General features: G+C 39.0%; 1 protein-coding gene across 1 annotated transcript in view; it reads right to left on the minus strand.

Annotated features, from left to right (window-relative positions):
- LOC124170557 (transforming growth factor-beta-induced protein ig-h3-like) overlaps positions 1-16,209 on the minus strand; it is a 244,036-nt gene that overhangs the window by 97,975 nt on the left and 129,852 nt on the right. Inside the window, exon 2 of the mRNA XM_046549356.1 lies at positions 957-1,055. Coding sequence (XP_046405312.1) covers positions 957-1,055 — 99 coding nt within the window. The remainder of the gene's footprint in view (positions 1-956; positions 1,056-16,209) is intronic.

Below are 16,209 nucleotides of genomic sequence, written 5' to 3' on the forward strand. Positions count from 1 at the left end.
AGCCACCTAGCAGACACCAGTACATCCGTCAGCAACTAACAGTTATGCTTAAAGTATGTTCCCTCTAACTAAGTTGATTTATAAATCCATAGTTGAACATTAATAGTCCCATCTGGCTTGCCTACCAACCATTACCTTTCCTCATACAAATAATGTTTATTTTAATTTATCTCTCATTTCCTATGATTTTTGTCCGTCGTTTTAATTAAATATCTATTTAATATAATTTTAACAATCACAACCATTGTAAATATGGCGAAAATAAAAAAATAACCATTCTTTTATACCCACAGTTGACGCTATGCGGTAAAAATACTCGTAGACAAAAATTTCGTGTACGAATGCATATGCCACCATGAATATGTGACCTTATCTTAAGCGTGAAATATTTACCTCAATACGCTCTCGGAGGATTAATAATGTTACTTTAGACACAGGTTAATAATAATGTACTGTGTAGGAGTACACTGAATGTAAAATTTTAAAATGATAGCATTGTCATTGAGCATGACAATGCGACCTAATTTGAACTCAAATGTCGTATGTTAATTTTGTTAACAGCATTAATTTACTTGTAACCCAAAAACGTTTTTGATGGAGTTCATATTTAATTTTAAAATCGATTCTGAGGAAATGATGTATTTTATAACTGTTTTTGTTGCCAAACCAACAGAATAATCTTAGTTCTAATAAAAATTTTCCATGCTAAGGGAGGAATCATCACATAAAATTTCAAAAAAGTTACAATGATGACGGCAAATTTTTTTATCGTAAGCAATGAAGTACCAGAGCATGTGCATAATCAGGATTTTTCACGAAAATGACACTTGCTCGTTTCTGGTGGGAGCCTCCTTAAAAACCTGCACCTTTTGGCAATCCTTCGCCTCATGCATATTTTCCCCCTCCCTCCATTTAGCACATCCGCAAACTTTCTTCGCGCTTATCCCATGACTCACGTTTTTCGTCCGCATATCTTCCTCGGCGTCCAATACTTGCACTCCGTGTACAACCTGTGGTTCGTTCCGGGAACTTCCTCAACCACGCACGCGTTGGGCCTGGAACGAGATGGAAAGAAATAGAAAAAAAAGATGAGAACAAGGAAATAGTTTTCATGGAGAAAGATTTAAAAATATCATCTCTGAGTACGAGTATAGATAATTTTCATAGAAAAATATCAACTAGTATAATGTCGAATTGCTTACAATAAATTTGAAATTCACCTCGCAAAACCACTTATTCAGGCAATACCTCACGCTCCAAAGTATTTTTAATTCAAGGTACCTCTCGGTACTTTAAGTGCTCAAGGATATTTTGCCCAAAATTTCTTACGCGTTTCCTAGTAAGAAAGGTTTTCTCTAAAATTTCAAAGCTTACTTTTAATTTTGGCCGTACAGTCATGGAAGCAAAAGGTAAGTGAGCATGCGAAAGACAAAACAATTACGAAGTATGATTAATGGCTTGAAAAAAATATTAAAACTTCGAGAACAAGTACAAAAAATATCGTATTCGATTTTTTTCAAGGTATCCGAACTATGATAACGATGAATCAGGACGCAGTTCATATTTTACTGGAGACTTAGATTTCTTATGAATTGCTTGTCGATAGTTAATAAGTGCATAGTAGCCTGTCGGTCTAAGGAAAATAAACAAAAGAATATCTGCTCCTGCGCAATCACTTGTTAAGATCATTTCTAGCTAGACCTACTTACTTTCATAGGTTAAGCATTCTCATCTGTTCAAGTAAATGGCTCAAGTTATTTCATGCTGTTTAATATATGTTTTTCAGATGGTACTAAACATATTTTGGCCAAGCAAGCTGCCTTCGAACCATTTCCATTCTACGCACGAAAGAGGTGCTGTGGGAGACATTTACAATTTAAAAATTCTTAACCCACATGCCGACAAAAAAGACAAGCAAACGGAATAAGGGAGGACAAAGTTTGACAGAGACTTATCTAATAAATCAAATGCAAGGAATCAAAATGGAAGGGGTGTGATACGGGCAGGATGCTAACTCTACAATTCGGTCGAATGGTTCGGTGGTGGAGGGATGTTCGCCTGGAGGAAAGAGTGAGGAGACGTGGAGGTTGAATGCTCTCTCAGTTACAAACGGGGGGTGGGTGGGAGGAGATGACATTAATCATCCCTCATAATTCGAATTGCAAAGATATTCGCTCTGGGGGTGTGTTCTCTCTCTCTCTCTCTCCTCTGACTGGCAGAGAAAACGAAAGGTTGTGACCGCACCTCGCCCTGCTTGGGGAACATAACGCAGAAAGTCGCTCACAACAACAACGCTGGATATTAGTCTCACGTGGGCGACATTTTTTTGGCGAGCGGAAAATAAAAAAGAATGAAACCACATCCATATCTTTCGCAACGCCTTCCATCGTCCATTATATGCATACTTGGGTCTCCGCCGCGCCACGAATTTGATACCATTCTCCACCGGGATTCCTTTTAACGGAGATAAGCAGTGTCACATCGGGTCAACGGTGCCTCGAAAAATGCCGCTTATCAATTCAATCGCTGATTGATGACGGGTTTTCCCTCCGTGTCCTCGCTCACCCGCATCGGTCACGTATCCGCATGCTTTCCCAGAACACAACACTCTGCTCTGACCCATATTGTCACTCTACAGTTCTTCATGCATCCTTCCCCATCACACACTCAACAATTTCCCTATCTACACCAAAAACTACTCGACTGCCAAATATCATGCGACCAATCACTTGTACGTTATATCCCTATCAAGCCATCTCTCAGGATGGCTTGCAAAATTCACATTTTTTGGGCCACTATAAGCAGAAAATTATACAGCCATAACTACTGATTAAAACTAATATTTGCCACTATTGACTTGATGATCAGTTAAAAATCAGGCGGGAAACATATTTATGACGTTTTTATAGACAGCCAAATGAAGGTCAGTACGTATGATTCATGGTGAAAAAAGTAAGCCGACAAATTCAAATGTTTCGTAAAAAAATAAGTTGGTAACATAAAAAATCGAACTCGGTAAAGATCAGATATATAAGGAGAGAATGGAAAGAAAAACACCTTTGACGGGATTAAGGAGCATCACCCATGGCGACGAAAACAACAACAAACGGAGGATGGGGAAAATATATTGGTGTAGAGGACGATATTATCTCAATCTTGTTTTATTAACAACCGTGTTTGCTCTGTGCTCAAAATTAAATCTAAAATCGACCCCCTCACAAACCTATACATAGCCTGTTTTATCTGTTCCTTACATATATCCATGCTATAAGGGTCAGAAGGAAAATATATGGTATAAATAGTTTCATATTTCATGACATAAGTATAGTTTCAATTAGTTTCAGAAAATGAAATTAGTAGTTTCCAACCCAAGTAATCAATGAGTCCAAGTAAGCGTAACCATATTTTAATTACCATAAAATACATAAGAATACAGACCGTGATGCTAGTTATTCTTAGAGCATTAAATAGTTGATAATTTAAGTAACTGTTACGTTGAAGCAAGAATGGTTTGATAATGGGAGGCCGACAATATGGGTTCCGAAAGAAGCGATAGGCCGGTGGCATATCCAATTACCAACATCCCAAAAGTAACGGTTAGAAGAGTGTCCACGCAGCCGTAAGATAAGGTAAAACGCCAAGTGGTCCTCAAAAAACTTGACGCCATAAATAAATCAAGCGGGCGCATGGATATAACCTCTTTTCAGCCAATAACCAAACGCGGCTGACACATATTTTACATCGACCTTGATGACTCATTCGATCTCATTTCATATCAACTCCGTATTAACAAGAGGCACTTGGCATGTTCTGGATCTGATCTATAGAGACGTTTGAGATGAATTTTCGGTAGATTGGGAGCAAGCAAGGGAGAATTCGTGGCAAAAGGCTCTCATAGCTATAAGAGAACATGGGAGCCATCAAACTAATTATAATAGCGCTTGCTATTCAAATAAATCCTCTTCGCCCGAAGAATAAGCAAGTTAAGTATTAAGAATTGTAAATTAGATTTAGATTCTTGGATTAATATTTAAATTAACAGGTGGGCATAAATTTATTTTTATTACAAAACTTCCAAGCTCGTCAGGAAAATTGATGAGGATATTTATGCACAAAACAACAACTACAAGGGCGTTTTTTTTCAATCTCCGAAGGATCACGAGCAGAAGACGAAGTGATTGATTAAAAATTATTTCATAGCTAAATATTGAGCACACTTATGGTGTCCTTAGATGATATCATTAGATATACGGTTCAATAATTTGCATTTGATTTTGAATTAAATTCTTCTTTTTACTTGCACTTCACATTTCTTAAATCCCAAGAACGTACATCAACGTCGAAGATTTAGCACAGCAGAAAACGAAACGTATTTTCGCAAACTCTCCCAGTGAGCTCTTCCCTTACAAGAATCCTATCTCAAGAATCTCTATCCATTATAAAACCAATTTGGCCAAACGATAAACAAGCTACTAATGCAGAGACATTACATGCCATACATCTTCTTGCCGACGACTTCCTCTAAGGTCCCTCAAAAGATAAGAAATATCACCATAAGTTTTCCAATTCACGCTAAGGTCATCAAGGTTCATCGCATTGTTGGACAGTGGATATCGCAGTCTTTTACTTTTATTATCCCGAGGAGTGAGGAAATTGACCGGGAAACCCCAGGGGACAATGGCGCCGGGCCAGCGGACGCCGCGCCGCCCGTGCGGGGAAGGCGGAGGAGGCCAGCGGATGCAAACATAGTGAGACTCCCCTTGTTCACTTGCCATGTCAGCCCATCTGCCACACACTGTGAGCGGCCGAATCTCGGGAATATACGCAGCGCTCAAATTGGCTTAGCTGAGGACAAAAATGAGATTTCCTATAGGAATAAGCTTAAGTATACTGAAATAATGCTGAGGAAAATGGACAAAGTTTATTAATTATCTCTCATGCAAACTAATGTGTCCTGACTGATTCAATCACAAATCAACGCGAAGCTCAATCTGCTAAAGATGCAGCCAGGAAATTTTAAGGATATATTTCTTGTGTCATGTGTAGGCGCATTAAGAAAGGATTTTTCACGAAAATCTTTTGTGAGGTAGTTCTCATTCCATTAATGTTAACCTTTCTGGCCGCCCTAAGAATTGGATTGAATTCCGTGCAGACATATTCCTTTTTCGATTTTTTAAATTACTTCCTCCCAAAATATAGCGTGAAACAGTAAATCATTGTGCAGGAAAAGGAATGGTGCAGTTAATTTTTTTTAGTAAATATTTCAATATTCTCGGCTTTTTCTGATATTTGCAATAATAGATTTGAATTTAATCATTTTCCTTCCTTTTCAAAAATAAAAATTAAGCGTCTAAACCAGGCGTTAACATGTATTTACAAAAAAGCTGTATGAAGTTTTTTAATTACATTAAACGTTTATGCAAAGGATATCAAGAATAATATCCTTTGCATATAATTTTATTGCCAATGTATTCAATGCCATTAAATCCAACCCCCGTTTACTGCCAACAGTAGGAATTCTCTAGTAGCATACTTAAAAATAGGTTTAATTAAAATCTTGAGATCTTTGTTACACATTTGTTGTACATTTGTCTTTCAGATAACTCAGATGCTCGCTCGGTAGAAAACCCTTTTTTATTTTAGGTTTTTGGTTAACTTTTTACTTTTTCACAACCCAGTCCTCTGTTCGCCAGGAATTGAACCAGAGCTCGCGAAGTCGGAGACGAATACCTCAGCCACCGCGGATACTGCAACCCCAAGAGATTATAATAATATCTCCATGTTTATGAAGTCACCTCACTTCGATATTTATTGAATAAATGATTTCTTGATGCTCTGTGAAATCCATGAAAGCAAAAAGCCTAATTACAAAATATATTCTACACAAAAATATATAATAATTATGAATATAAATGAGAGTAATTAAACGAATATATTCAATTAACAATCAAACTAAACAACACAAAGACTCTTACAACTCAAAAAAAAAGTTTTACGGTTTTAAATATTCATACAATTACATTTTAAAAGATTGCGGGGTGGAAGGGCATTTTATTAAAGGGGGTAATGCATTCCAAAACTTGGATAAAGTAATCAGAGAAAGATTCGTTCGGACATAGGGTATTTGGAAAAGTTGTAGATCTGCCCAGATATTTGCCGCAGCTATTGGATACTGACATTCAGCAGTCACGTTGAGTGCTTCGTCTATGCTTATTCTAATAAAAAAAGGAGGAGGAAACGACGGTCTCACACTGGGATCCGCCTTGTTCCTCCGGAATGCATCTCCGCTCCCCCCTGGGGGGGAGGGTGGTCGAACCCGAAAGGACGCACGTATTCCTCGCGCAGCCTACAATGGCGACCATATTTTTTCCTCACCGAGGCGCATGCCTGCTGGGTCCGCGGAAAATAGCCGAGAGAAAGAGGGCGTGGATGGGGTTGTGCAAATATTTCACCCGCTGCTTTCCGAACTGGAACTGTTTACTCAAGGGCGCCATACAATACGCACGACTCCGGGCGTTGAAATTTTATGCAGCGCATTTTGTGTAACGGTTCCCCGGGGGTTTGGGGGGTGAAGTGAAACGGAAAAACGACGGAGATATGTTCAAATGACATGTTATAGCCTCCGTGTGCACGCCCATCATTTTTTACAGCGCCCGAAATAGCACATCAGCGAAGTGAAAGTAAGTCATTTATAAGTATGCATTTGCAAAACGATTCTTTGTTGCAAGGATTCGGATTAAATTTTGCCGGCACGAAATGCACACTTCACTCCCGTCACTACGCCATTAAAAAATAAATACATGTCAATACGATGAATTTGATCTTTTTAATGCTACGGAATTCTAAAATCCCGGTTCAAAATAATTTTTGATGCCAGTCGGTAATTTATTGCTGAAGAAAATGCAGCCAAGAGCAACGTCATTCGAAGTTAAAAAATAAAAATGTCGGCCTGGTATTAGCCAGTCCATAAACGTTTAAATTTATATATTTGCTTTCAATGCGTTTGAGGGAATTGTATCGCAATCAGTTAATCATCGTATGTTGACCTCAAATAGCATGGAGATATTCATGCATGAGGTACGTGTGTTATATTATAATATGGAATATTATAGACCATTTTTGTAAACACCACATATACATATGTGTTATCCATATGTGCCTAAATTGCGATCCGTCAATGAGTTCACTTATACTTCATTTTTTGGCTCATATTTTCAATCACATGCAATCGCAATACAAAAACTTTTCTCCGTTTTCATAAACCACGGAACGTATCTCAGCTCTCATGCACCATTTTGTAATAAAATCCTGAGGACTACTCAGCCGATTGGGGACCAGCAATAAACTATGACCAAGCGATTAAAATATCTCCGATTGGATTTACAATCCTTCAAATAAATCACATAAAAAAGAAAGTTTGAACGCACTTTACCGCAGCTAAGAAATATTTCATTATGAATTGTAATGTAATCGTGTTATTTGTGCATCGATCCATAATCTATAAAAAATAAACCTGCTATATGAAGGGCCACGATTCCTTGGGGCTTGCAGAAAAGCATTTGTAGTCTAGCTCAATTGAAGGGGAGATTATGTTCGCTGCAGAAAGATATGTTTCAGGAGCTCATACGTGCATAAAAAGTACCCTTTTCTAGAAGCTAATTATCTTCACAGAAAATCATAGGACAGAATCGAATAGGAAGGATAATAGAGATGGATTAGAGAGGCGCTTAGGGACAAATAGGAATCGTTTCCAAGTAGATTCCGCGTCGTACTTACGTACCCGCGTACATCCTCAATTAATCATGTGGTGATCACGATGGAGGGTGGTTTCACAACCCGGAAACATCTCTTCGGCCCCCGCGGGGCGATCCTACGCCAACGCACTTAATCTGTCGCCTCATCTGAAACGCCCAAAAAACACCAACCACCACACCGCGCTCCGCGTGACAGCGTCCATGTTTCAAATAACCCCCCTTTCAACCCCCTCCTCACCTCATTATTGCGGCTATTTTTAGATCTGAAGGCGCCGGCGCGAGGGGAGGAGGTGGCGCCAAAAATATGACGGGGGTCCTGCGCTTCGAGGATGAGGGGGCAGGAAGAGAAAGGAGGCATTCGAGAGATCGAGGGCTACGATCGTGATCGCATTTCGCCACGAGAGGATTCCCGGAGTGAAAAGATACCGAGGGTATCCACAATGTGGGTGGGAGGGTGGGTGTTGGACAAATAAGAGGGTTGTCGGTTGGGAGAGGGAATATGAGAGGAGATAGGGTTAGACAGAGAGAGAGAGGAACCCAGGAGACTTTCTCATGGATGCTCGGGAAACAAAGGTCACTCTCACTACATGTCTTAAGGCATTGTTACACGATACATTTATCCACACGAGTTAATGTCAACATCCACGATCGCTTTTGGTGGGCCGGAACGGAATGTAAAGAGAATGCATGAACCAAATTAGAACAAGTTCTTTAATAGCATAAAACATACACGTTCCATGATATCTAGAGGTATTTTTTGGGTTTCCCCGTGTCAAGGTTTTGGACTCCTGAATAGAGTCATAAATGCAATATTTTTCCTCGATATACTAATAAAAGAGAATTTGAAAATATGCAAAAATAAAGTAGAAATTTTCGTAAGGCCCGTAAAAATGTGTGGCATCAAAAAATGGTGCGTCAAAAATAACCATAATCATAAATATATATTATAAATCACACTTTCAAGCCTGATGTTTTAGGTTCCTTCGTTTACGACACAATTTTACGTGCATTTAATATGTCCACACACTTTCCAGAAAACCGGTTAATAAATACGGCAATTCCCTGCAGTTACATGAAATCTATGGTAAACCATACACTCTTAATTGAGATGTTGCTTTTGGTTTTAATAAAATATAAACTTTTCCAACGAAAACACTTGCTGGTGAGTCAAAACTAGCGCGCGCAAATAGTGTATAACTAATACTTGCATAGGCTCATTTATTGGCATTGATAATTTAACTATTCTTTTTAAACTACTCACAGATAAAATAGGTCGAAGAAAGAGAATGAAGGGGAAAAGTATTACGCGGCGAAAATATTAATAAGCGTTTTCGATGAATCCAATTAAAATAATAATATCTCTCAGTAAAATATTGGTGGTTACAATAACAACATATCAAACGACGGCAAAAGAACAGGAAGTGGTGCGCATTAACAACAAAAGACAATTCACTTCGCCTGGGCTACTTGGTCGCTCGGCTAATTACTGAAAACAGGCAAGGCTGTGAGAATCCTGATCTGGGGAAATGGGCACGAAGCTATTTGAGACAGCGCTTCGTGCCGTCCATTTGTCTTTATCATGTCGGGCCATTTATGGGTGTTCTATGCAGTCGTGAAACTAGAGACAGGTGGAACACACACCAACCGCGATAATAACAAGTTCTCGCAATAACAGTGTTGGCTACGACAGAGGTGGTAGGCGCGGCTGAGATACCAGTTGACGCAACTATAAAAACGCAACACATGCGGAGAGTGAACTTCATTTGGAGAAAGATCTGATGCTCAGTCAACTCGAAAATTCTTTATCAGACGGAGTTATTCTTCAGATAAAAAAATCACTTTCGATTTGTTCATATCTTCCACTTAAAACATCGTTAGTTATTAGAACTCATTCTATTCCATTAATAGATAATAACGTTATTATACATTAAAAAGAGAAGGGTGGCCAAGGTTTCAACAAGTAATTAAAATAAAAGTTTTATAGCAGTAAAAAATAATTCCTGTAAGAAAGAAAAGAAGCTCAAAGAACAAACTAGAAGAGATTGTACGGTACGAAAATAGTGAAGAAAAAATACAAGCATAGAGATACTAAAGATCAAACTTAATTAGAGATAATAGGAACACAATGTTCGCCAAATATATTGGGGTAGTAAACAAATGTTTTAATTGTACATATTAATGTGGTTTGTCTCAAGTTTTGGTTGAATCCTCTTTCCAATATGGACTAAAATGATCCACGTCATCGAGGACTGTCCAAAGATATAGATAAGAGAAAACAATTATGAGAACAGGAATAAGTTAAAAGATTTGCGTAATCGCTTTATACTCTTAAAACCATACCAGCGTCGCTAAATTGGAGCTGGAGCGAGAGTTGGAGGGATGTGAGGGGGTGGGAGGTGAGCAAGAGAAGGCAACCGATATTGGTGACGCAACCAAAAAAGAAAAACCCCGACGCACACACGGCGCGCTAAAGATTTTCTCGGACAACTTCGTAGCAAAATTGCTTTGGCGCCACTCGGCCTAGATCCTTATCCAGGCAAAACGGGAATTTCGCCGGGGCTGCACTAAATCCCCCACCCCGAGTGGTGGCACAGCTTTGTTATGATAATGGCAGGCGTTGAGATCTCCGACAGCCATCACTCATTGGGCGGAAAAAAGGAAGAAATAAATGGCAATGGGGAGAGGAGCTGGGAAGACGGAGGCGGTCCATCAGGTACCTCGCCAATGACCCACTTCCAAGGGGGCGCGAAATACCCCGGGGCGGCCTGTGGACGGGGGGAGGGGGGGGAAGGAGAGGAGGTGTCGACTCTCGTCCTTCGCGTCCACCCCCGCCTCCTCCCCACCATCCTCTTTTCTCGCGACTGGAAAGGAACCGTGCAATATTGCGAGACGCCGACTCGTGCATCGTATTTTGTAGACGCTGGGCAGCTAAGTGCAAACTAAAGAAGGCAGCGTAGAGGCTTTCAGTTAAAGAATACCTAAAGGGTCGTACATTGTTACCAAATAGGAGAAGAGGGTTCACGTACAATCTTATGGCTGGTAGCAAGGAAAAGAGGATATTACTGCAAAGTAACTGTTTCGCATGCGTCTCTTAAAGAATATAAATTTTCAATATCGCATGGACAACACTACAAAGTTTAAAAGCGCTGGTGATTTTTGGTTCCCTTTGATTCGCCGCATTTTTTTCATAATATTGCCTTAGATTTTAACCTTGCCCTCCGAGGGCTAGCCACGACTCTATTCACTAACAATAAGGAGCGACAACGTGGGAGCAGCATATGAAAAATTTTCTTGGGTTCCTTAAAAAATTTCACCGATTTTAATTATTTTATCCACCAAAATCATATATGTAATTGACATTTTGCTGGAAACCTCGTGCAGAAAATACATTAATAATCTACCTTTAAAAATAAAAAAAATCTACTCTCAGATATTATACATAGTTCGGCAGAATCTCTCGTACATTTTACCCAAATTTAAATTCTGATTTCACCGCAGAAAGAGATACATACCTCCGTCAGTTAACATGAAGCAATTTTTTATGACTTGCATACGCAACCGAACGTTCAAAAAGGATTGCGAGACAACAAAAGAGGCATTGTCGGATGCAAAAAAAAGATACGAGTATCAGGGAGACGGCAGTAGGGATAGACTCTCGAGCGTTGAAGTCTCCGAGGAGAAGATTCTATTTTTAGCGCCTTCCCCATTTTGACGAGTCCTGACGGGCGCCTCATTGGCTCCAAGACTTAGCTCGATCGTGACGAGCCGATCATAACAGGATTTATGGTGTGGTAGTATCACCTGGCGGAAAGACTCGGCATTACCGAAGATGGATCCGCCGTGGAATTCTGCTTTAGAGAGAGAGAGTGGTTGGGGAAGGTAGCGTGGAGAGGAGGGAGAGGGAAAAGCAGAGCGAAAGGAGTGACTCAACGCTAAACCGAAGGCGTTCCCCATTTTCCAGTTCGAGGACAATACAATGCACGTGGCTCTACCCGTCCGAACTTGAGTGCTCCCAATGATAAGTAAATATTCAAGATTTCGAAGTGCGATAAGATAGTGCGTGGTGTTTCGAATGGTTCGCTTAGGGATATTGAAAACACTCTATCAGGAAGAATTTAATAACGGGTAAATAATATGAGCATTTAGAGTATCGAGTGACATCATGAGTTCAGAGAATGATCGTACTATCGAGGAAAAGCAGATGACAAACACCTTTGAGGTGACCTGCAAGTTGTAATTACGATGTGAATGTTTTGTTCTAAATGCACGCAAAGACAGAACTGCATATAATTTCCATGATTGAAAAAAATTCAAAATGATTACAGTACAATTTTGAGCAGTTTATTTTCGACCAAGCTGAAAGTACCATCATGGATTCAAGAAAAATTAATGGTGAGCAAGTTGGCTTTCGCATTGTGAAGTCAACTTACTCACCATTAATTATATAATAATAATAATAATAATAACAAAAATAAGATGCCCTTATTCGGGGGAGGTTGAGACTGAGATGTCCCCTCTTTCACCTAACCCCTCGATAGCGTCAATGCAAACATTTCTGATTTCTGTTTGTGGGAAAAACATGAGGATAAGGGTGCAGTATCCTTCAGCGAAAAAACCCACAGCAGGAAAACGCCCACACTAGAAGGGGGCGTGAAAAACCTGCGAATCAATATTATATCTAGAAACTTAATGCATTTTCGTCCAATATATGCCGAGAGTATTTTTATCTTTAGGAATAGAATAAAATAGAAATTGCCTTCAATATTGATATAAAATAGTCGAAGAATTGATTACCCTGGGTACTTTTGCAGTATTTTATAGACATTATGAACAATAAAACTTTCACTAAAAGATAATTTTCAAGACCACGGCAGGAAGTGAACAATTTCCAAAAGTTAAAAAAATTACATGTCTATCACTCTATTATCTTCTTCCCTCCCTCGACACGTTGTACTCATTACGTCTTCGGGTGCTCTAATGCGGTGCATATAAATTGACAAATGATTAAATTACATGGCATTGCTGCAATTGAATATGCTTTATAATTTAAAAAAAAACGTTGGTCTCCATTTTGAAATCTTTAGAATGGATATGACTGTGCAATAAGAGAATAGAAGAATTGGTGATTGCAAAATGAAACAATAGCTGTTATCCGCAAAAAAATCATTTTACTCCACTACCCGTTTCGTATTAAAAATATGCTTGAAAACATTGCATTCACTATTTCCTGCAAATTACGTGAAAGGATAGGTATTTTAAAGTTGCCATCAACTAAGCTTGAAAAATTCCCAAATTTTTGCATCATCAATTTCATTTATAACTTGAAAAATATTTTATGAACGAAATTTACGGTTAGTGCACTGCGTTGAAATCGGTTAATGGAAAATAAAAATATATTTGACGAATACGAATCAAATTTACGACCAGATGTTAAACGCAAGATACACTTTTTCTCACTGCTAAATTCCATAATCCTATTTGCTCAAAGAGAACGTATTGTTCATTGGGAGCCTTTTCCTCTTTAAACACCCGCAATACTTTTTCGGGAAGGATTAGACCGGGGTTTGCTTGAGAGATGCCTCACTCAGATGTCTCGACCCCACACTCTATTATCTTCTTCCCTCCCTCGACACGTTGTACTCATTACGTCTTCGGGTGCTCTAATGCGGTGCATATAAATTGACAAATGAAGGCGTACGAGTTTTGCCGCTCGAGAGTCGTTTCTCATCCCCGGTCCACTATAGCGGGCCGCCGCCGTGCCGACGACGCCTCCGGATGTCTCAGAGATGAGCGCAGATAGCGGCGCCATAGAGATAAATGGAAAATAAGCGTGGGAGGACCTTAAGCCCCCGGTGTGTGGCATCCTCAGAACTTTGACCGGTATCACTAACCATGTCGTTTTGAAAATGCTAGGTCTGGTAGGGAGGAAGAAACTGTCTATTTAAGTACAGGCATCATTCGCACTTGACCTGTCTTTACAGCGTCGAACTATTCATGAAAAACTTATCATATCATCTTCAAATTTTCAGAGAATAGAGAATAGATTTTAAACATCTACATTTATCTTAGTATTTTCCTATTTTTTTTACCTGAAACACAGCCAAGTGGTGAAAATGTTCTCCTCCGTACTTATATACAAAAAATTCAAGATGATAATCTACGTAATTACGTAACTTTGAACGAGTAGTTTTTCGAAAAGAAGATAGCATATGATCGATGATGTCGAGATCGAGAGGATGTGATGCGTTTAGTTAAAGAGCCGATTCCATTATATGAGTGGATAAAGTTATCACCAGGAAAGAATGCAGGTCAGCGCGATGGATGAATGCGCTCAATCGTCTGCGCAATTTTTGAATGACAGCAAGCCTTCGTCACCACAGGTCAGCAATTGCAGGATTTGTTTGAAAACGCTCTGCTCCCAATTCCTCTCTGAGATAGCCTTTTCTTATTTATGTTTGTTTTCCCTAATATGTTATTGATAACTAGCCTGAAATTCAAGGTTTTTCTTTGCCGATCTACTCTATCTCACCTTATTGCCCTTCTCGATTGTCTTCATCAGATCACCATGCCTCTAAATATAGCGAAAGGATTACATCAAATAAAGCGTGTCCCTTGAATATAATGTAAATAAAAATAATATCAGTATTTCGATCAATCATTACGGTCACCTCCAGGGATGACATTTAAGTTGCCTTTTACCCTTCTCTCCATTTTGTATCATATGTGATACACTGCACTCATTTCCGGCAATTTCTAGATGATACACCTTTTCCTCTCAAATGCACGGTGTATCAAGTATGATACACCCCGTCGTTATGCTATGTGGTTCTCGAAGCAGTCAGTAGGTACCAAAGGTGATCAGCTTCTAATTATATTGAAGGAAGTCAGCTCCCTGTATGAGAAACGAGTGAGAGGATTTGCCCGAGCGATATCTATGTATGTAATTAGTCAAGGTACGGGCGCCAATGAGAAGTTTTCAATGAGTATGTGAAGTGAAAAATTTCCAAAATATCATATATATCCATTTAATGCAAAAGTTGTCAATAACCATAATGCATCTTATATGACACATATTAAAATATTTCATTAAAAATTTAAAAATGACAGAAAAAGTTAGTAAAATATAGTAGTTTGACGCTTCTGAATATATTTTATGAAGAAAAATGTTTTTGGCACGTATTCAGAAATTCATGCAGTTAGAGGTTACATATTTTCCTTTCTCCAGAAAATTTCACTGATAGCCAATTTGTTGCCATACCAAAACGTGATTTGTGAAACAAGGAGGCATTTAAAAAGTAGGCGCCCAGATTTCAATAGCTTAGTGCGGTTGCAGTCTGGATTTTGCCCTAAAACAATCGCAGTCCAAAAGCAGCATTAACAAACAGCGATAAAAGCAGTTATTACTTTAACGTTGACAAAAATGGTGCAGAGGATTAACTCCTCTTTGGCAATAATAATGCTTTTTCCTATTTTCATAGCTCGCTTTTCAGAATGATTTTTCGTCTCCACGATATTTCGACTTATGTCACCATTTCTAAAATTATCACTCGAAGATTTATTTAAGTTTCCGCAGCGATATTGAATAATTTTTTACATGATAATTTCCAAATAGACCTCCATCTATATTGAGGTAATAAATATCTTTAAGGATAAAAAGGTACTTTTACAAAACACTGTGACTTTCTTATTAAATCTTGAGGAAAACTGACAAGGTGTCTTGCAGTTTGAGACAAAATGCAGAAAATCATGGGGGTAGCCCAGAAAAGAGAAAAAATATGCAAGTGAAAGTCGAGACGGGGTCATGACGAACGCATAGTGCACAATGGCGCCCCAGCGGGGGTGAGCATTAATATTCAGGAGGCGCAAGGTCGGCTCGGATCACTTGGGGCCCTCTGCAGGGATCCGAACAGCGACCCCGGAGCAGTTGTTGGCCCCGAGACTACGTGATATATGGATGGCGGACGGGGAAAGAGGGCATAAGAGGGGGAAGGTGGCTCTCTATTGCCTGAGAGGATAGTCAGCAATAAGTCGAAATTCCAAGCCAAGAGCTATTTTACCAATTTGAGTATCATTGACACTTATAGGGCTGAAATAACCCAACGGCAATGTGTTTCACATCCAACCAAATGTTTATCCGGTTCTCTGGCGTTATAATGGTTGCCATCAATATAACATGCTACTTAAAAAAACGTTGATATTATCAATTAATGAGTTTTATTTGCGGCTGTAGTAGCAAAACTGAGTAATTTTTATAATTGATATTTTCGAATAACCATCGAATTTCCTTAAAAGCTTTACATAAACTCCATGTAAAATCAAAGACTGTACAAATCATTGAAACTCTTATGCAGAGACGGGATTATTGCTCATGTGTAATTGACAAAACGAAATCAGGATACAATTTTTTTTTTAATTTCTCGGCAAAAGAGCTTTTCTCTTCAAAATATTTTTGTAA

The sequence above is a fragment of the Ischnura elegans genome, chromosome 1, assembly GCF_921293095.1.
Source record: "Ischnura elegans chromosome 1, ioIscEleg1.1, whole genome shotgun sequence".
Taxonomy (NCBI): Eukaryota; Metazoa; Arthropoda; class Insecta; order Odonata; family Coenagrionidae; genus Ischnura; species Ischnura elegans.